General features: G+C 40.1%; 2 protein-coding genes across 3 annotated transcripts; one reads left to right on the top strand and one right to left on the bottom strand.

Moving 5' to 3' along the window:
- The first annotated feature begins 41 nt into the window (after nucleotides 1–41).
- LOC105939959 (phenylethanolamine N-methyltransferase) lies at nucleotides 42–3635 on the top strand. Its single transcript, XM_012882347.3, has 3 exons — nucleotides 42–278; nucleotides 582–792; nucleotides 2658–3635. The coding sequence occupies exons 1-3, from the start codon at nucleotides 107–109 to the stop codon at nucleotides 3094–3096; spliced, it is 822 nt and encodes a 273-aa protein (XP_012737801.1). The 5' UTR covers nucleotides 42–106; the 3' UTR covers nucleotides 3097–3635.
- A 1446-nt stretch (nucleotides 3636–5081) lies between these two features.
- Nucleotides 5082–21691, bottom strand: LOC105939953 (protein phosphatase 1 regulatory subunit 1B). 2 transcript variants are annotated; one of them, XM_036141848.1, is made up of 5 exons: nucleotides 21242–21691; nucleotides 10530–10613; nucleotides 7699–7774; nucleotides 6239–6349; nucleotides 5082–6147 (listed from the first exon to the last, which is right to left on the bottom strand). In XM_036141848.1, exons 1-5 carry the CDS (start codon nucleotides 21368–21370, stop codon nucleotides 6029–6031), a joined length of 519 nt encoding a protein of 172 aa, XP_035997741.1. In that variant the 5' UTR covers nucleotides 21371–21691; the 3' UTR covers nucleotides 5082–6028. The 2 variants fall into 2 exon arrangements, with proteins under 2 accessions (XP_035997741.1, XP_012737795.2); XM_012882341.3 differs by having other exon boundaries at nucleotides 6233–6349; nucleotides 21242–21688.
- Between the last annotated feature and the right edge of the window lie 1191 nt (nucleotides 21692–22882).

Here is a 22882-nt window from a genome sequence, read left to right as displayed (position 1 = left end):
AGATACACCGACACACTCAGGTATAAAAGTCAACTTCCAAGCAGCAGCAGCAGCAGCACACCTGAACACTGACCAAGTGCAAAGACAGAGCTGAGGAAAGAAGACGATGGAGGAGAAGGGAAGAGAAAATGGCATTGCAGCTATGGCCGCCTGTTACCAGAAATTTGATCCGGCAGCATATCTGCAGTACAACTACACTCCACCGCGGGCTGATTTCGCAAGAAAAGACAGCATCGTGCCTTGGAAACTGGCCTGTCTACACAGAGCTTTCACTGAAGGTAATGTGTTTGTCGAAAGGTCATTTCCATGGCGCCGATGTGTTACCAGCTCATGTTAACCCATCATTTTGGTGCTCTGTCAGAGCATTTATTGCATACTGCACAAACACAGCAGGTTCAGTGCATTTATTTTATCTGAAAAGTGATGCTTAGCTTAACATATTGTTAATGATCAGAACATTCCCTTAAAAACGCATCTGTCTTGTTTAACAGATTGTGAACTGTCGCACTTCTCTAAAAGCTTTGCATCTCTGCTGCAACTTCCCTCATTTTTTTTCTACTTTTCTACTTTCTTTCTTCCAGGGGATGTGAGTGGTGAGCTCCTCGTGGACATCGGCTCAGGCCCCACGTTGTATCAGGTGATGAGCGGCTGTGAGGTGTTCAACAAACTGATCCTGACAGACTTCTTGGAGGTCAACCGGCAGGAGCTGAGGCGCTGGCTGCAGGATGAGGGAGGATGCAGCCTGGACTGGACTCCTTACTTAGAGCATGTCTGCAAGCTGGAGGGGCGACGGTAGGAAGAAAAAAAAACTGCTACAAACCACAATGCCTTGATAAAATAATTTACATTTCTTGAACTGTTGCACATTTTGACATGTTGCAAATTCAAACTTAAACGTATTTTTGAGAAATGTTATGTGAAAGACGATTTTAATTCCTAGCCGTGCAAAGCTGGTAGAGACATATTCCAAAAAAACTCAGAACATGTAACTAAAAAGCTATTGCATTGGAGGGGTAATGCTGAAGTCTCTTAAAAACCGTGTATAGTTTGTCTATCTACTTCATAATGATGCAAAATCCAAATAAAATACACAAGGACCTAAAGGTCCAGCAACATCTGGATCTATCCACACACCTATGCACCTGAATCAAATGGCTGAAACACCTTCTCAGCATGGAGTAAAGTTCTACAGAGTTCATCTTATGACCTAATTATTTGGTTTAGACGTTTAATTCAATTCAATTCAATTTTATTTATATAGCGCCAAATCATGAAACATGTTATCTTGAGGCACTTTATAAAGTTAAAATCAATCATATTATACAAATTGGTCAAAAATGTCCTATATAAGGGAACCAGTTGATTGCTTCAAAGTCCCGACAAGCAGCATTCACTCCTGGAGAAGCGTAGAGCTACAGGGAGAGTTGTCTGCATTGTCCATGGCTTTGCAGCAATCCCTTATACTGAGCAAGCATGAAGCGACAGTGGAAAGAAAAACTCCCTATTAACGGGAAAGAAAAACCACCCATTATCCTCCAGCAGAACCGGGCTCAGTATGAACGGTCATCTGCCTCGACCGACTGGGGTTACAGAAGACAGAGCAGAGACACAACAAGAGAGACAAAAAAGCACAGAAGCACACATTGATCTAGTAATCTGTTCTACATTAGATGATAATAGCGGGTGAGCCGTCTTCTCTGGATGATGTCACAGTTAACAGAACGTCAGACCAGGTGTACCTACTATGAAGAAGAAAAAGAGAGAGAGCAAAAAGTTAAAAGCTGAAATGACAACAGTCATTTCAATGTAATGCAATGCAAAACTGGAGAACAGTAGAAATCAGTAGAGTGAGACAAATAGGCCCTGATGTCCTCCAGTAGCCTAAGCCTATAGCAGCACAACTGTAGATGTAGCTCAGGGTAACATGAGCCTCTCTAACTATAAGCTTTGACAAAAAGGAAAGTTTTAGATTAGTCTGAAAAGTAGACAGGGTGTCTGCCTCACGGACCAAAACTGGGAGTTGGTTCCACAGGAGAGGAGCCTGATAGCTAAAGGATCTGCCTCCCATTCTACATTTAGAGACTCTAGGAACCACCAGCAGACCTGCAGTCTGAGAGCGAAGTGCTCTGTTAGGAACATACGGGGTAATCAGAGCTCTGATATATGATGGAGCTTGATTATTAAGGGCTTTATACGTTAGAAGAAGAATTTTAAATTCTATTCTTGATTTAACAGGAAGCCAATGAAGGGAAGCTAAAATATGAGAAATATGATCCCTCTTGTTGATTTTCATCAGAACTCTTGCTGCAGCATTTTGGATCAACTGAATACTTTGAACTGCATTTTGTGGACTTTCTGATAGTAAAGAATTACAATAGTCCAGCCTTGAAGTAACAAATGCATGGACTAGTTTTTCAGCATCACCCGTGGACAGAATGTTTCTAATTTTGGCGATATTCCTGAGGTGAAAGCGTTTAGAAGCAGAAACACATCCCAAAGTTGTAGGACAACAGTATTCCATGAGTTTGAGATCCCCCGCTCTAAACAATAGAAGCTCAATAAAACACATTCAGGGTGTATGAAAATTTATACGAGACATTGTATGTGCTTGCATGATTGCATATAAATTGATAACTCGTCTGTGCTGTTTTTACCAGGCCCTCAGCTTGGCCAGAGAAAGTTGCCCGGCTGCGTCGTGTCATCGTAGACATCCTCCCCATTGACGTGCACTGCACCCAGCCTTTGGCCCCTGACGCCCTACCTTTAGCCGGGGCCGACTGCCTGGTGTCCTGCTTCTGCCTGGAGAGCGTTAGCCCCGACCTCCCTGCCTTCACCAGGGCGCTGGGTCACATTGGGAAGCTGCTGCGTCCTGGAGGCCACCTGTTGCTGATCGGGGCCCTGGGAGAGAGTTATTATTTTGGTGGTCCCGGGGTAAGGATTCCTGTGGTCCCCCTGAATGAGGCCCAGGTCTGTGATAGTTTGAAGGAAAGCGGATTTACTCTGATCAGGCTTGAAGTCTACACTCTGCCTCAGGATATGCGGGTAGGGGTCGATGATGTGACCGGGGTGTTTTTTGCAAAAGCCAAGAAAGATTAATTGATGTAGTTGGCATGTGGGTGCTTAAAGATGTAGCTATGCTGTAAAAATATTAGTTATTAAGCAGCTATAAGTGGTTTTGCTGTCAGATTACTTCACCTATTTTTTCTTAGCATGAGAATCTGGTTAAATGTGATCCTAAAAACTATCTGAAGAAAGACAAATCCTCCAAAATCAAAGTTTCTCGGTCCTTTAACTGTGAGGAACATAGTTAATGACTGACCCCTGCAGGTAAAATACAGCTACTACAGCCTTGGGGTTTTAAACGACAGAAAATTCTTCTTATTTAGGAGATTTTAAAATAGCCATAAAGACCTTTGGAGTACTTTGTTAATGCTCTGTGAGCTAGAGTTATATCTATCTATTCTGTTTGTTATCCATGTTGAATTGAAAAAAAAATTTCGTGTCTGTCTCATTACCTTTCATTACATAAATGTATTGCTTACATGTTTATCCAAATATTGAGAAAGTATAACATCAATGTGAAAAGCTTTTAAAATAAATCTAATTTAGCTCAAAATAAAAGAAGGAGCCTATTACTCGTCTGTGTGGTGAGATTTCTGTTTCTGAAATGTAACGTTGTGTAATTAGACAAATTGAACACTAGGTGTCACCTTATAGCCACTTGTGCCTGTAAATCAAACTCAATAAATTAAATCAGGGTTGGAATATGCTTGCTGGTGTGGTAACTCCTGTTCCACTTCTCAAAAAGACAAAACCAGTAGATCAGCAAGTGTATTCCTCAGTCTGGCCAAAGAAAAGTGCTGGTATAGATACTCAGTACATAATCCTAAAGTGCTGGAATGCTGGTAGAAAGCAATTGGACTTCTTGTCCTGTGTCTTGAATACATTTCATGAGATAAAGTATTTGGCCCACTCCAGATTTCTTATGATTTGACTTTTTTGTTACACCTAAATCATTTAGATGGTCAAAAAATAATGCAATAATGAAGGATTTTATCCCACTTTTCTTCGTAAAATTGTTTTAACTCATTCTGAAGGTTTTTTGAGCAAGCATAGGCCAATTTCGAGTCGCGCCACACCATCTCAAGTGGATTTAAGTCCTAACTTTGACGAGGTCGTACCAAAACCTTTAATTTATTCTTGGTGCCGTTCAGAGTTACTTGCTGGCATGCTGCTGCATAACCCAAATCTGATCACAAACTGGACGGTCTCTTCTGGCATCGTCTGCTAGAGAAAAGAACCCATGATTCCATCAAATGCAACAAGTCAACCAAGTCCTTATACAAGAAAAATCCTCTGATTATTGCACCACCACCATGTTCAGTTGTTGGTTTGTTGTTCTTTTCCAGAAATGCTGTTTGTTTTACAGCAGATGATTCAGTATGCACTTCCAGAAAGTTACACTTTTGTCTTTTCAGTCCGCAGAATATTTTCCCACAACTCTCAGGAGTCATCAAATTGTTCTTAAAGATTTTTCTTTCTTGTTCTTTTTGCTCAGCAGTTGTTTTCACCTTTTAAATTATAACATAAATGCTATTTTTTGTCATTGACAATTCACAAACACTAAACTTAACTGAGACAAGTGAAGTCTGGTGTGCCTTAGAACTTGTTCTGGGTGTTTTTGTGACCTCCTGGATCGATGCCACTTCTGGGAAGGTTCACAACAAACTAGATTCTAATCTGTTCTTGAATTCCTTTATATCACAGCATAATTCGTTGCGTAGATCTTATAGCCTGGTTCATGTCGTCAGACAGGTTCCATTTATGTTATTTCTTCCTTCTCCAGCTCTGTCAGTGATCACGCCTGTGTGTGGCTAGTGAAATTCAGCTTCCTGATAAATGTTAATCGCATTTAACTTATAATTTAACAAGGGGGTAATTACATTCTCTCTTTAAAACACACACACACACACACACACACACACACACACACACACACACACACACACACACACACACACACACACACACACACACAAATTCAAAACAAAATGTCTAAAAACAATAGACTACCTGGCCTGTTAGATGCAGGAAATCAAACATTTTATTGCATAGTTTCTACAGACATGATCTTAATCCCACTCATAGCAACAGCCTGTTTGAGTCGTTTTGTTAAAAATGAATGAATCCGTTAGAAGTTCACTCTTTTCAGGTAATTAGTTTAACCATGTAAGATTAACTTCAGTTACCAGCAGGTAAATGTGCTTTCCCAACCAGATCCCATTTGCTGTAATCGCTATGTTACAAAAGCCTGCTCATAATGTTAAAGCAGATAAAAATGGCTGCATCAATTAGTTGGATTAGTCCTCATCGTGATTACTGTGGCAGCTGTGCAGATGTAATCATCTGCTATCCATCCTCTTTCTTTCATCGACCTTGTGTGCAAACATTCATCAAAGCCTGCAGCTCCTGAGTGAAAGTCAGGTTAATCTAGGACTATATTTATGTCTTGTAACGATTTTTGTCGTTGATATAAATGTAAGTTTCTTATATGGCACTTTGGTGTATATGGTGTGTCTACCATTTAAACTTTAGGACCCCATTTCTGATTTTTAAGGAAGAAAGTAAAGCGATACTAATAATTGTAAAAAAACTGCAAATCTAATGTGACCTTCGTCGTTTGACAATTAAATTTTCTTTTTCTAATAGAGGGCATTTAAAGCTGATCTGGAATGTTTCTCCAGCTATCTTGGCAGGCTGAGACGTGTTTTCCTTCACAAGTCTCAGGTTAATTTTTAACCCATTTCGGCTAATTTATATCCTTCCGATCGTGTGTTTCCTCAGCTCGTTTTTTTCCACATTCCGCTTTATCGTTGCATGCAGGCGCGTACCTGAAGACCTAAAAGTCGCCCAACAAACCCATGCGTACACCCACTCACACGAGAGGAAAAAAAAAAAAAGGTCAATGCATGTGCTGCGCAGGTGAGTTCTCTGCAAACTCTCTTTGCCAGTTCTGTCTTTCTTTATGTCATTCTCCCTTTCCCTCCTCCGGTTCTGTGGTCTCGTCTTTGTAGAGCTCGGCTGTTACGGATGAACTTCCCAGCAGGTCACAAAGCCCCGTGAGTGGTTTGCTTTCCTCTCTGGAATCTGGGTTGAAAAGACGTTTTAAATGGTAAATCACGATTTGTTCAGTGAAGGTTTCAGTATTAGAGGGAAATTTCGTAACACCCACTACTACCTAATGCTGTCTGCTGCTTCTCCTCCTCATCGTGTTGCTCCTCTTCTTCTCCAGAAGAGGGCTCCTCTCTGTCGAGAGACTTCAGGTGTGCCTCGGCCATCATCTGGACAGCTGGAAACGCAATAAAGCACATTTTTAACAAAGATGGACAATATTTTAGTTATGAAAGAGACTAAATCACGATGGAATATAGAATGAGGCCTTGATGAGTTTAACTACATTACCACAGTTAAAAATAAAATACAACTATTGATTTATTCCACATAATTGTTGAAGTTCATTTAAATTTAGGCAGTATAGATCCTCCAAACATGCACGCAAACTATTTTTCAAAATGGTTGCTAAACAACCAAAAATAGAAGAATAGGAGAACGAAAAATAAACAGATCCTAAATAATTACAAAACTTTTGAGCCGACAGCTTGTTGCACATTTAAACTTCTGCTGTTCTAGCCTCCTGTGAATATTTGCTGTACAGCAAAAGCTAACTTTTTTGGAACTTTTTTGTTCATATCTCCCTCTACAAAGGGATTACAGCTAGCAATATTTCTGTCAATATATTTCATCCTATGACAAACACGCTGCTTTTGAGTTAATCAAATATCTATATCGGGGGGAGGGGGGAGCTTTTCAATACCAGGAGCCATTTTTGCCTATTGTCATATAAAATGAAATTTCAAAATCTGTTTTAAAAACAAATACAGTTCTACATTTTTATAAAAAAAAACCTACTTTAGCTACATTTGTTTGTTTTATGGTTACTTTGAACAACAAATTTTGCTTTTATCTTCAGGTTTCAGAATAAAGAAAGATAATCAAACTTAAAAGAAAACAAATATTCCATCCATATTTATGGAAAACAGAAAAAAAGCTACTGGTCTGTCACCTAATGATGAAAATAACTTATATATTCCATAAAAGACACATAGACTGCTACGTCTTTCTTGTTACATTTAGAAACACGGCCTAGTTCTTTATCATCACTGGCTAAAAAGATCAAGAGCCACAATGGAGGGGCAGAAGAGCCGCATCCAATAGTGGACCTGCAGGTTACAGAGACCCAAGTGCCAATTTTCAGATTATTCAAAATGAGGGGTACTTCCTGGGCCAATGAACTGTTCCACAGCTAGCCAACACACAAATATTGTATCTTGCATCAACATAAGTGTGATGCGCATGTGTGTACGTGAAAGAGAGCATGTTGCAGCTGCAGTCCCTAATCCAGGATGATCCAGAACGAACTCACAGCTGTTTCTACTCCTAATCTGACATAGCACACTGAGTCACACACTCATAAACAACACAGAAACCAACAAATGAGACTGTTTTTTGCATTAAAAAAAAAATCTGAATTTTGACAGCTGGGAGCCACGATGTGTTATGTTCCAATTCAGCGTTACACTTTTAATGGTCTTTGTTGCGTGCATTGCAAAAGATAATCTAAAAACAAATGGCATTTACCTTTAAGTGAGGGTGGCTGGTAGGTTGCCATGTGAACCAGTTGGGCTTTCATGACTCCATTTTCACCCAGAACCCACTGTGGAAGTAAAGCATGGGAATCATTGCTCACATCAGGCAGAGAGCACATATATTAGTGTTACACTTCACTTCAGCTTTTACTTTTTATTATTTTATCTTTTGATTTTTGTTGGAAAACAGACACTAAAAGGAGAATTAAAACAGACTTAGTCAATTTATCTGATTGCAGAGCTGGTCTGGTTTTGTGTGTGGAAAAAAGGTCCAGCATAAAAAACATAAGCGTTCTTTAGATGTCAGGATAATCTGTGACTTACAAACATGTGCACATCCCTTTTTATGGTTTTCACATTGCAACCACAAAAAAAACTTGTATTTGAATGGGATTTTATGTGGTAGACCACAAACTGGTGCATAAATGTGTCACGGTTTACACAGTTCTTGGTTTTGGTATTTATCAGATCAGCCTTGTTTCAGGTCCCTTATGCAATGTATTTAGTTTATTCCCTGTATCTAGTTATGCTCTGTTACATTTAGATTGTCTTTCTTGTTCCTCTGTTGCTCTCTCTCGCCCCCTGTTGCCACTAGCGCTCTCTCCTCAGTTGTTCTTCCAGCTCCTTCGCCACACCTGCCATCAATTAGTCAATCAGCACCTGCATTGCTACAGCTCTCATCCTCCCAGTATTTAAGCTCCTCTCATTATCCCATTTACTGCCGGTTCCTACTGTTTGCTTCATGTCACTTTGCCACAGCTTTTCAATTAGCTTCCAGTCTAGGTCATTCCAGCACATTAAACTGCTTTAAACTAAACCATTCAATTGTAGCTCAGGCTGCAGTTTTGGGGTATCTTGCCTCCAGTCTGTTGCAGCCTCTAACAGGTCCAGGATTTCCAGGATTTCCTTGTAAATAGCTCCAAATGTCCAATCAACTCTACCCAGCCTCTCTGTCCCTGCTGAGGAAAAGCATCCCTACAGCATGATGGTACCCCAACTCTGTTTTTTTTTTTATGCTGGCCATGGCATGTTTAGAGGGTTTTCTGCCACATATAGCATTTGCATTTAGGTCAAAAGGTTCAAGCTCCTCTGAACAAAGCACGTTTTAAACATGTTTGCTGTTTCTACACCAGGACCCATTGTCCTGCATGTTTTAGATGAATTAAATGATTTTCAGGACCTCCTCAGCAGCCATCAAAGGATGCAGAGGCCTGTTAATCACCCATTTATTTTAGTCAGGTGTGTGGAGGCAACGGAAAAACCTAAACTATGCAGGGCAGTGAATCCTGAGGAACAGGGTTGAGGAACAGGGTTGACGAACCCTGCCCTACATGGTTGTGGCAAACTGCAAATGTCTATCGGATTTCTTAAAAAAAAAAAGGCATTTTCCCCTTTCCAGTGATCCACAAAAGCCTAGACCTTTGGAATGCACTACAAATAGTCAACAGCTTCTTCACCTAAAGTCTCTGCAGTTCCTCCAGACTTACAGTAGGCCAACTGGTTGTTTCCCTGGTTGATGCTCTCTTTGCCTGGCCTGGCATTTAAGTTGGAGAGCCTTGGTAGATCTGCAGATGTACTATATCCCTTTACATTTTCAGATGATTGATTGAATAGCACTTTACCCTTGACCCCCGTGAGTGGAAACATTGTAGAACAGCTTTTGTTCTACAATCACCTCCGACCTATCTCCTCCAAAACGTGAGCAGCTGCACTCAGGAGACGAGCCCTGCTATCGGCATAACCCTTCCCTGCTTTGCCAAGGTCAATACTTGTATATATTTATTTTTTTGTGGGACTGTAATTATTTGGATCTGAGGTGTTGTGTCTGCTTATGCAGCCGGTATAGCAGGGTGCGAGGAGGCGGTGGCCTCAGATTCGGAGGAGACCAGGGCTGGGAGCAGAAGCGGGGCAGTCTGCTCTGGTTCACAATAATATTCCGAAACTTGATAGAATCCCCATTTCCTTTTATTTAATAAGTAATTGAGGGATCAGTTTCCATTACCTACCATAACACCTGTCTGCTTGTATGGTTGGTTTTCATGATACTGTTTGTTCACTGATGTTCTCTATGGCTCTATGGCACCTCTGAGGGCAGATCTGCTGGTTTTAAACTGAGGTTTAATTGCACACTAACTGCCTCTATTTACTATTTGCAATCAATTTCCCTTTGAAGCTCTTTGCATCGTATTGCATTAAAGGGTATTGGAGTAATGGGACTGAATGCAAATGCATGGCACAATTTTTATATTTTTATTTGCAAAATGCTTTGAAAACCATATGTCGTTTACCTTCCAGCTCACAATTATGAGCTACTTCCTGTTTGTCTATAAGATTAAATTATAATAAGAAAAAAAATTAAGAAGTGTGAAAGCTCCTCCTCACAGTATATAGGAGGCAATGGCAGAAATATATTTTAGTACAAATACAATAACAATAATTTCATTTATGCTCAGTCTAAAAGCTAACTTGAAAAACACTAATTTATGGTGTTTTCAAATAAAGTTTTTATTTAAAGATGCATTTAAAACTGAATTGCAAATACAATGCTAACCTTTAACCTTAATTCCCGTAAAAACAGCTATGCTAATGCCTTATTAAGTTTTTCTTTACATCTTGAGAGAAAAAGGTGTAATTCTTAGTAAAATATCTTTTTGTACGCCTCTTTCATAAAACATTCAATTTGTGCAATGTATTTTGGTGTAATACAGAAGCCTAACAAGAAAAATAAATCTGTAGGTGTTTGCCATTAAAGTAGATTAAAGTTTAAGAAGTTCTCTGGTTCGACTTGTAAATCCTCAGCGGTATAGATCAGCTCAGTTGCACCTGTTGCGAGCTGCTGTCTTCCTCTGGTGATGGGGCGTCTGTCAGTTTGAAGAGAGTGGCAGGTGTTGGCCTCCGGCGTCGAATCTTAGCAAAGACAAAAAGAGAATTTTCTTTCTTTACTAGGTTGCATCAAACTACGGAGTGTAAGACTGTGTACATCTCCATTTTTCATGAGTTAGCACCGACCAAATCTCTACACAAATGCAAGTTCAGTTGTCAATGTCAGTAGTTTAAGAAGTCAGAGTTTTACCCAATGGTAAAGCTTTCCCCTTATTCATGTCAATATATATGACATTATGCATGAGAACGCAAAATACTATTACTTAGTTTTTACTAAATAAGGATTACGATTGTAAGGGTGGTTCATGAAAAACTTTTTTATATAATTTCACTTTCTCGAGGTTTTAGTTTTCTTTGGTTTATATTTCCAGCTTGGTCTTAGTGATTTTTATAGGTCTTGCTATATTTAGTGCATTTTTGTGTTCATTTATGCCACGTAAAATAATGCCATATTATCGCATACATTTATGTATAGTTTGTTAGTTTGCTCTTATGTTCTATTATTTTTGCGTTATTGGACACATATCTCTCAGTTTAGTGTTTATCTTTTACTTTGGTGAGAAGTTTCCTTGTCTTGGTTCAGCTCTTCTGTCTTATTTAAGCTCCGTTCACACTGCAGGTCCTGATGCTTAAATCAGATTTTTTGCTGAAACTGTATTTATTATTTCTTTTTTGCATGATCCTTCATACCACTGATTAAATGCTACCACCATCAAAGCTCTGTCTGAACAGTTCAAGACCCCAAAATTACCCACATGCGCAGACAATAGAAGTATACGCCACATGTACTGTTTACAGAAGTAATGGCGGATGTAATTGTTACCATAAGTCTTCAATAAAGCTTTGTTAAATAGTAAAAAAACAAATTATGAATAATAATAATATTTTTTCAGGGCACCTTTCAAGGAACACAAGGTCACAGTACAAAGAGAGAAATAAAACACAATTAATTAAGACAGAAAAAATACGGATACCGACATCATACTAATCTCATGTTAGTATGAAGTCGTTGAGTAATGTGACAACATTAAGACCACATCATACCAAGAATAAGAAGAACGGTAAGAAGGTAAGAAGAAAACAGCTCAGCTATCAACAATGACCTTTTGTGTAGCCATGACTGCTACTACTGTAGAGAAGTCTGTGTGGATGTGTAGTGGGAGCCAGGACAGTGACATAAATGCCAGATAAAATGTGACATGACCATTCAGGCTGCAGAGATTTTGAAAAATATCCAACATGTATCTGAATTAGTACCACATAAGGTAGTGGCACAAATTGTTTTTTTGTGGGGATGACAAGATTGGAATTTGGCCATTGTCTTTTTCGTGGACATTTGCCATGAAAAAGACAGCTATGATCAGATAAAAGATCAGATCTGTGTTTCTTACCTTCTGTCTCAGCCGCTGCTCATTATCCTCTAATTATCACACTGACTTTCAGTGTCATTCTCCACTTGTCCTTCGGTATATATGCTCTCTAATTCTCATTGCTCCCCGTTGGATTCTTCCATTGTTTTTGCTCTGTATCCCACTACCATGTAGGTTACTTTGCCTGTTACTTTCCTGTGTCTCATCCTTGCTCCATATTCTGTTCTCTCCATGCTGTGCTGTCGTTTACCATTTGTTATTATTAAAACCCTTCCACTAATCATGCCGGTCCCGAGATCCAGTCTGCGTATTGGTTCAGCCCCAAGACTTGACATAAATACTGTATATTGTGTATTAATATGAATTCCCAATGTCTAACATCAAGATTGATCACGGACATATATGTGGGTACATTTTACCCATAGAGGACAGATCGTCCAAAACAGGGACTGTCATGTTATTTGTGGACATGTGGTCCTTCTAGAACAGAGGGTCGACAATTTGTTCATAACTTGTGGCAAGAGGGATGTTTTTTTCCCTACTTCATTGTTTCAATATGGGCTCTGCAACTTCTATCCATCCATTATCTATACCAGCTTATCTGTGCAGGTCTGCAGGGATCTCCAGTGATCAAAGCACACTTATTTTGTGTTTAATTATTTTTGTGGCTTTCTTGGTTTGTAATATTTTGGCTCAAGCAACTGTTGTGAAGTGTTGGTGGAGGTACATCCAACTGTTTAGAGAAAAATCTCACTGTAAGTCTGACCGTACAGCTGCCTTCCTGAACTCAGAAGGGGTCCAAAAATCTGGAGACCCGGTAATTCAGCTAGCACAGGTTTTAAACAACGATTGGCTCCAATGGCTCTGTCTGGGTTATGCGAATTGCTGACATTTCCACTTCACATAGTTAGCTTGAGGAATAGAGGCAGAAGGGGACTCCAATGTCTGGCCTTGGGTCATACTCAGTTGATTTGGCTGGAGTTTCCAATAGGGCTGAGGCAAGAGGCGAATCTGGAATCCAGGCAAGAGAATCGGTAAAGGGAGGCATGCTCTATGGAGAGATTTCCAGACGGGACAGAGACAAGAAACAAATCCAGGGTCCAGGCTTTTGATCGTTCACAAGAGGCAGAATTATGCAGGCAGGGGTAAAGGCAGGCAGGCTTGGTCGAGAGATGGTTCAGGTAGTCGAGGTCCAGATACAGAGGCCAAGAGAAGAGAATCCAACAGGGGCAAGACAGGCAGGAGAAATCACAGGAACGCTGGATGGTTTACTCATGTGGTGGTTTTCATGAATCTGGCAGTTACACACTGGGAGAGGCTGGCATATTTAGTGCTCATCCTAGGAGCAGCGACTCCACTTGGCGCCGCCGCAGTTGTAACTGCTCCGACCTTAATTACCTGTGTAGAGCGGGTGCAGGAGCAGAGAATGACGTCGTGAGACTGCAGACAGGAGTTTCACAGGCAAGAACAGACAGAATCGTTTCAGATTTTATTTCAGTCCATCCAATTTAGCTGCCCTTATTTGGAACCTCTGAAGATCAGGCCCCAAGACTTACACAATTTAATGTAATTAAATATTCAGCATGCAACTCGAGGAGGGGTGCCCTTTCCTTTTTCTTTACAGATTCTCCAAAATTGTTGCATGACCTATTTGCAAAGTCATTATTTTTTATATAGGAGAAATACGCAATGTAGTGATTTAGTATTTTATCCTTTTCGGCAGCTTAAGAGAGTGAAAACAAAACCAAGGATAAGCAATGTAGGCATAACATATGTGGGCAGCATTCATCCTGCAGCGACTCCTACTGCCTCTGCCTTGCTTTGTTTGCTAGATTTGTACATATTGATCTGCAATCCCTTCTGCCAAATGCACTCATGATTTTTGAGAAGAAATTAAAATATGTATTAAAAAGCAATTATTATATTGAGATTAATATATTTTGACACTAAACTATTTTGGATATTTTGAAGAATCGCAGAAATAGACAGCCATGCCAGTAAAAAATAACTAGAGGGCTGAAGCCTAGTTTTGGCACCTGTTTGAGAGCTTTTTCAGTAGCAGAACTCTGTTACAAGAGTAGCCGTGAGGTCAAGCTCCTACACAAAGTTGCTGTTATGAAAATATGAGACAGTTGAAAAGACAAGAGGGTGGCACTGGGTATCTAAAGTGTTTTTACACATGTAAACAGCAGGTATTGGAGTACTTTCTTTGACTTTGGCATTTCAGCATATTAGATTTCCATGTAATATGAGCTCGCAGAAACAAGGTTGTGTGTATGTACCTGCTGGGTATGAGGAGCTCGCCTGTGTATTTCTTCTTACACCAGTATGATGTTTGTTTTGCTTCTACAGTAAAATGACATGAATAGGCAACAAAAAGTCTTGCTCTGCAAATATTTCTAGCTGATGGATAACCAACCTTCAGCTTTTCGTAAGATTGTCAGTAAACAAAAAAAAGAGGGAGTTACAATACAGTATTGACCTACACAACACTGAAAAAGACTGCTGATTTAACAGTTATCCAGCAGACCATCAGACACAAAAGGTCATTGCTAAAGAAGCTGACTGTTCACGGAGTGCTGTGTCCAAGCAAATAAATGGAAAGTTGAGTGAAAGAGAATGTGTTTGCCAGCATGCTTTGAGAAAACCGAGGACTTAAAGCCTATTCAAGAATTGCTTTAGATCCCAAAGAGTGGATTGTGGATGAAGTGAGGCGTCCACACACAGACACCATATCCTGGACATAGTCAGCGGTTGTTGAATTCAAGCCACTCCTAATCTAGAGACAATCTCAGAAGCTTTATTCTTTAAAGCAGGGGTCGCCAACCTTTTAGAAACAGAGAGCTACTTCATTGGTACTGTCATAAGAAGGGCTACCTGTACTGACCTTTGAACTAAAAGAGTCAGCGCTCACCAATTAACATAGTAGCAATGCTCTTTTGTTTTAGATATCGTCATTTTTAAATCTATATACTGTAAATGAAAGGGTGATTACAAAAGTATAGCAACAGACTAAAATAACATTTCAGATGCAGCTGACTGTGCGGTTGTGCTAGTTTTAGAGCGGTGGGCACCACATGTGGTCCTTGGGAGTTACCTGGTGCCCCACCATGTTGGTCACCCCTGCTTTAAAGAGTATTTTGGAGTGCAGTAGTAGAGCACAAGTAAAGGTGCTAGTGTCCTATCTAAAGGACACAGGGCTTTATTGAAGGACATAGCTAATTTTCATGTATTTATTTTATTTTTTTAATGTATATTTGTATAGTTCTTAGATTGTAAGCTCATACTCTGAAATACTCCTTAAGTTGGTTGCCAACTGCCATTGAAATTTTAAAAAGAAGACAAAGAAGAAGCTGCCCTGCCTTACCTCTGCCTCAACTGATGCTGCTTTTCATCTTATTAGCTCTTCTGGTTTGCTCGCCATTTCTGAAAGCTGGTTTTAGTATTTTAGCCCTTGACCTCTCACTGTTCATTGCTGGTCTCTTCCATTGCTCTGCCTCTGGATTCTGTTAACATTCCAGTTTCACCATCATTTGTCGTTCATTTACCTGTTCATTCAAGCAGTTGTTCTACCCTTGACTTCTTTCTAAGTTAATTATCATTATTATTATTATTAAAACTTTATTTTTGCCACTGCCATGCTCAGTGCTTCAACCACACAATGATACAGGCTTTATTGAGATGCTGATTAAATTTTTTTCTGCAGGACTTCCATCCGCACCTGCCCACACTGCCAGAACTACCAATACCTGCTTCCATGTCCGTAGTATCACAGTGTAGACTGGCTCACAAACTCCCCCAACCCAAGTCACGCAGACAACCTTAGCAGTTTCCGCAGATTCCCTAGATTTTTGGGCCAGACTTGACCTTGCTGGTGTTTTCAATAATCTTCCAGCTGCATAACCCGAAAGCACTTGAATTTAAGGTCACAAACTGATTACCGGACATTCTCCTCTGGGATTTTCTGCTAGAGAGCACAATTCATGGTGCTTTCAATTACAGCAAGCCTCCGATGTCCTGAAGCAGCAGAGAAGTCCTGGACTATCATGCTATCACCACTATGTTTGCCTGAAAGATGGATGTTTTGTTTTTCTGAACTGCTGTTGGTTTCAGACCAGATTTAATAGGATACACACCTTCCAAAAAGTTCTACTTTGGTCTAATCAGTCCACTGAATATATCCCTTGTCTTCAGGGTTATGAAGATAGGAAATGTGAGACGGGCCCTGGTGATCTTTTGGGTCAGCAGCGGTTTTTGCCTGGAATTCTGACACTGATAATTTTCAGTGTCAGCAGTCAAGAGTTGATAACAATCAGCCATGGTATCCATGTTACCCTCAGAAGAGGATATCTTGGATGCTGGAGAAGGATCAACTCTGTAAATACTAAGTCTTTGCATGCACCTCTTTACTTATGAAATTCCTTGAAACCTATGAAATGTTTAAACTGTAAATCACAGAAACGCATAAATTAAAATTTAAATTTTTTTTCCAGCACTTCTGGCCATGACTTCACCATTTCATTCTGCTTCATGATGCTGCATGCATCATGCCATGCTGCGCACATCGGTTTATTTCATAGAATGCAAAATAAAAGCACACACAATGTCAATCAGAAATTGATCTGACGGGAACTATTTTCCGCTGATAAACTGATGACCAAACAAATGTTCTCTCATTTTCTGTTTTTCATGGACTGAACCTCTTATGCTGAAGACCCTGTTAGTGTTTGGAGCTCTCGGATATTCTGGGGGGGAAAGTAGTCCTTGGCTTTAACTGCTCTTGCCCTTAATTCAGTTCTCAGTCATCCCCAGCTAATCTCTTTTTCGTTTTAATCTGCAGCCGCCTTCCTTGGCTTATTCTTTTACCAGTTCTGATTTAATGCTTTTTCTTTTAAATATTAGTCAACTGCACTGCCAGAGAAATTGGATATGTAGTTAAATGAGAGAGCCGGGGGGGCTGAGGTCCTTTTCTAGATGTTAAACAATGACAAAATTCCTGAAACTGCTATCTGATTTCTTCCAATTGAGTTATTTTGAGTGCACTTGAACATGACCGTAATTAATGACCTCTGGAATCACTTCAGGGGAACACTGCACATATCTTTCTCCGTCCTTGTTGTCAGAGTTTGTAGTAAAGCAAGGACAAAAAATGGATATAACCACCACAGTAAATTAGGATAACACATTAAGGCTTAGCAGCGCAACAAACCGAGCCAACAGAGTTTATAAACCATGATGGAAATTAACTAATTCTGCACAATGGAGGCACCAGAGGGAGAGCTAATGAAATGCAGGTGGTGGCAATTCTCAACTCAGGGGAAAGACAAGGCAGTGAACCACATCGACAGAAAGGATGAGAGAAACCAGGAAAATAAAGTACACCGTTAGTGCAAATACCATACTAGGAAAAGTAAAAAGCTAAAAACAGAAGCATAACCGATTAATCATGATGTGAAGCTAAAAACTACCATAACAGTTTTCCTGTAATGAAATCTGACTCCTGTGATTAGTGAAAATATGTGTCGAAAGGATAAATAAATAAGAAGAAAGTAAACTGCAGCACCTGAATGTGAACCTCATGCAAGTCAGAAGGTAAATGGGACAAAAGATCAGGATAAAATGTTTCAATCGGGGTTCCAAATGACGCCACGGTGTCATTTGGAACTTGCAAACAAACTTTAATATTGGGATTCTATGACACCAAAGAAAAGTAGTGCATTTATTGTGAAAGGGATTTATTGCTTTCAAAATATTCCCTATCCCCCTGAAGAAAAGCATGCCCCCAGCATGATGCGGCCATCACCGTGTGCCAGTGTGAGGATATTCAAGGTGATGTGCAGTCTCTCTGCCACACAAACCAGAAAGTAACATTTTTTGTCTATTATGACTTGTGTCAACTTTTCAACAATTTATGGATTGCATAACTAATATCTGTTCTTTCAACACTATCTTTAATGCTCCTCCAGGGATGAAGACAATATGGGAACTTGGCAGGGGCACTTCTCAACCACACCAGCAGTCTAGGTTTTATTTGGGGGCCCTATGCGGGCTCTGGAAAAACCGTTTCCTGAAGACTGCAGCCCTATGTTGAGGGGTGTAGCATCACTTCTGAAAGCTAAAGCTCCCCAAAAAGAGCACCTCCTTCTTGGGGAGCTTATAGCCTACTTTGTCATACAGGTTCTATTTAAATACTGTCTTGATTCTGTGGGTTTTATCAATTATGGGAATTTCTGATGGTCAGTGGTTCACTGGACTTTATTTAGGGGTCAAAGTAAAAGGAGGCAGAATATTAATTGCAGCATATTTAATTCTCCTTACACTACACCATTATATATTCTATCCCAAAAACATGTGATATTTCTGGTTTTACTGTGACGTGAAAAGGTTGAAGGATTGAAAATACTTTTACAAGCTTCTGTGGTTTGTGGAGGGGGCTAAAGCAAATGAAGACTTGCTTCTGCACTAGAAGAGGCAAAAAAAAAGTAGACCAGCGCTCTGGGGACAAGTTAGCTGTAAACAGCAGATGTGCAACAAGTATTTGAGTGTCTAGTGATGATTGATTTATTAGTTTATTTATACATTCCAGAAGAGAACAAGATTTCCAAACAGATGTCTTTTGAAAAGTTTCTCATCATCCACTTGGGAAAAATATGGAGGCATGACATGGCACCTGTCCTCATTCATAAAGTTTCCCTCCAGGCAGCGGTATGGGATCATGGTAGGAGTATTTGGAGCGCAAAGAAATTTATAAAATATTGCAGAAGTCAATTTGCAGATATTGCTCAACAATGAATGACCATCTGCATACAAAAATACAGTTTCTGCCTTTGTAGGCTTGTATATTTATCTTGCACTTGATTTAGGATGATTCAGCCTTAGGCTCAAGTTTCATTTTACATAACAAGCAAACCACCTCCTCCATGTACATGAGTAATAATATGACCTTCTTTCATTTCACATATGTAGTTATAGGGCTTCTGCTATGCTCAGACAAATCTCATTTTCAGCATTACAGATGGCCGCTTTATCCCTCACTTCCTCCTCATCCTCCACACCCTTTGAAGGGCAGACAACCCTCATTACTTTTAAAGGCTCCAAAAACTATAAGGCTGCACAGCTCAACTTAATCCCAGAGCTGCTGCCCACACAGTAATGTGGAGCAAAATACAGTTTGGTGAAGTCTTGCCACGTTGTTGTGTAAGTGCAATTCAACCTCGGCGGTAAGGACAAGAGGAAGGCATCTCATGCTCCGGTAAACACTGTGGTAAAAGTTGCATCCACCTTGAGCATTTCTGAAAAACATATATATATATATATATATATATATATATATATATATATATATATAGGAAAAAGTGTGATAGAAAAGGTTTCCTTAGCTTTAAACCATAATAAATGAACCCATAGGCTCTTGAGTCTACAGTGGTTCCCATAAGTCTACACGCCCTTGTTAAACAGCAGCTTTTTGTGATGTAGACAATTAGACCATAAGACATCACTTCAAAGATTTTTGCACACATAATGTGACATTCATCCTGCACAATTTAACTAAAAAGCAAAAAGAATAGCAAGGGTTTGTCTTAGGCTAAAGCTTTGGTGAGTCACCTTTTGATTCACTTTCAGCAATCAGTCTTCTCTAGTAGTAGTCTTTCATTATATAACATCTTGACTTGACCATATCTGGCCTCCCTGCCTGCAGAAGTTCTCAAAATCTCTCATCCACAGCCTTCTTGAGGTGATTAGTGTTAATCCAAAACTTAAATTTACCAATGTAATGGATTCATACTTTACAGAACTGTGGCTCAAAAGTTTAAATTTAATTTTTGTCCGACCTCAACACATTTTGATGCAAAATTTAAAGAGATTACAGCCAGGACTGAATATTTTCTTTGACAGAATGTAATTATTTCTTGAAAACGTTCTCTTAAGTCCTGTGGTGCCCAGATCTGGACCCCAAGAGCTAATACCCTGCAACCCTTAGATCAGGGGTCATCAACTACATTTGTCCGAGGGCCAGAATTTTTCTCGGCAGACATTGTGAGGGCCAGATGCTTTTGTAAAATAAAATAAATTAACAAAATATCCAATCCACTTTATTTATATAGCACATTTATAAACAAAGAAAGTTTCCAATGTGCTGTACATAAGAAAAAAAAAATAAAATAAAAAGGACACAGAGGACCACACAATTACGCTGTGTTAAAGGCCAAAGAATAAAAGTGAGTCTAAAGACGAGACTTAAAACACTCCACTTTGGAGGCTGTTCGTATATGGATAGGGAAAGTATTCCAAAGTCTGGGGCCAACTACAGAAAAGGCTCTGTCCCCTCTGGTTTTAAGCCTCATCTTAGGCACTATTAGCTTAAGATGGCCCTCAGACCTCAGAGCACGTGCCGGAGAATAAATCTGGAGGAGGTCGATGATGTATTGAGGAGCCCTCCCATTCAAGGGTCTAAACACAAACAATAAATTCTTAAAATCAATTCTAAAATGACCAGTGAGCCAGTGCAGAGACGCAAGAATTGTTGTAATGTGTTGTGTGTGTATATATATATATATATGAGCAATATAGGTTTCAAAAATAAATTAATAAACTATGCTATTTCTGAATTCAGAGATATTCTGCAGGCCGGATGGAAAGCTCTGCTGGGCCAGTTGATGTTCACTGCTATAAATGCATCCCTTCTCCAAGACACCTGTATCAAGTGAATGGTCCCTTACAGGTCCTCCTCCTGACTGATACCTTTATACAATGAGATCATTTTTGATTTGTTGTAACCTCTGCAAACTATGGCTTTTACCTTGAGGCTCCAAATGACCAAACTGATGCAAGATGTAAACTGAAGAAGACTGCAGAAACTGAACTCAAATGAGTTTCAACAAAGAAGTGGTTATTGTAACTTGTTTTTCAGCTTAAATGCACAGGAAACGACAAATTTTAGAGTTCTGAAATGATTCATCTCGGTCTCATTTTCAGTTTTACTGTCAAAAAAGAGACAGGTTAAAAGGGGTGTGTAAGCTTTTGTAAGCCATTTTATATAAAACGTAAGCTTCACTTTTTTAGTGACTACTGAAACGATCATTTTAGAAAATAACTGAATTCGTTTCACTGTGTTTCAGTGACAGTCTGTTTAAATTCAGTACATCACAGCGAACACGAACTTCATATTAGTCCAATATGTTAAAATCTTCTACATGGGCTTCTCTAAAACTTTGAGCCCCTTTAAAATCCCCGCAGGTGTCAAACACGGGCTGATCTACAAGCGGCGCTGCCGGGGCTCACCATCTCCACCTGTCGGGGATCCAGCTGCAGAGGCACGGAGGAGGGCACGGAGAACTGGATCTTCCTGCGCGCATCCTTGTCCGCCTCTCGCTCCATCATCTCCGGGTCTGCGGTCAGCAGCGGGTCCATGGCATGCAGGCTGTCACCTTCCGCTGCCAAGAGCGCCGACGTCCGGCTTTAGAATCCAGGTGGAAGCAGCTGCGATTGACCTACCTGTGCAGCTGGCGGTGGACTGTCCAGTGGTCAAATGAAAGCAAATGTTTGGGTCTCTGCTTCTCTGTTCGGCGGCGCTGATTCCAGATTCTCCAGCTTCCTCTCACCCTCTGACGCCTTTTTCTGCCCTCCCCCTCTCAGTCTCTGACCGCTTGTCTGTCCCTCTGTGGGTACTGACCTGTTCTACTTAGCGAGGAGAGAAACCCAGATTCACGATGCTTTCAACTGCCGTCGGAAATTGTAATTTCAAAATGGCCGAGCTGGAAATTCCGTATGAGGCGAGCTCTCGGTAAAACGTTTCCGTGAATTCGGAGATTATTCTTCCTTTTCTCCAGCTTTTTCCTTTTTTTTCTTTTTTTTTTAAATTGTAATAATGCAAAGTTTTCTGGAGTGACTACAATAAATAAATAATTAGGTGTGGGCAACACTTTTTAGGGGGGTTTAAAAAGTGTGTTGTTCCAGCTTTACCACATTTTTCCATAAACTTTAAAGTATTTTATTGGGGTTTGGGGAGATTGCAGTTTGAATTCTCTTGTTACTGAAAATTACATTAGAAATAAACTTGCCTTGCCTTGGTTGAAGCCTTTTAGGCTGATACTGCTTTAATAAAATCAAGTGTAGCCGACTGCTTCATAAATTGTGTCACAATCCTCGGGTGTTCATACTTTGATTTACTTTTGGGTTGTATTCTGACTATTTAGTTGCTGGTAAGTTTCCTGCCTATTATCCTTAGGCAGGAAACTTACCCCCCCCCCCCCCCCCCCCCCCCCTCCCATTTATACTCTCTAGTTGTGTTTAAACTCCCTGGTTTTCATTACTCATAGTTTCTTCCATTTGATTTCCTGCTCCCTGTTTCTTTGTTCCTGTCTCTTGCCCGATGTTCAGTTCCTGGGTTTCCTGCATGATCTCTTTGTGTAAGAATAATAAGTATGTTTTCTTCATTTATTATTTGACTTTTTGTTTTCCTATAGGCTACCCCGCTCTGCACTTCGGTTCTCCCTAAATCGGGTCATGAATGGTGAAGGGCCAAGATGTGTGTGATTTAATCTCAATAATAATAAAACTGTTCAGTGTCTTGCATCAGAGGTTAGTATGAGAACATCAGTGAACCAACAGCATCATGAAGACCAAGGAACACAGCAGAAAGAGCAGAGAGGAAGTTGTAGTGGAGTTTAAAGCAGGTTAGGTTATAAAAGCTTTCAAGTCCTTCCAGGTCCAATTCATCATCTGAAAATAAAGAGACAATGGCATTATTGCAAACCAACCACAGCATGGCCATTCACCTAATTTGACAACGTGGGCAAGCATGAATCAACAAAGAAACCAAGAGACCCATGGCAACTCTGGAGGAGCTGCAGAGTTCGAAGGATCTCTGCAGAGGCGCAGAGATCCTTTGATATGCAAGAGAAGCAAAAAGAAAAAAAAAAT

This window comes from Fundulus heteroclitus, chromosome 10, assembly GCF_011125445.2.
Source record: "Fundulus heteroclitus isolate FHET01 chromosome 10, MU-UCD_Fhet_4.1, whole genome shotgun sequence".
NCBI classification, from domain to species: domain Eukaryota; kingdom Metazoa; phylum Chordata; class Actinopteri; order Cyprinodontiformes; family Fundulidae; genus Fundulus; species Fundulus heteroclitus.
The sequence above is the reverse complement of the archived record's forward strand: the minus strand, read 5'-3'. Positions and strand labels throughout refer to the sequence as shown.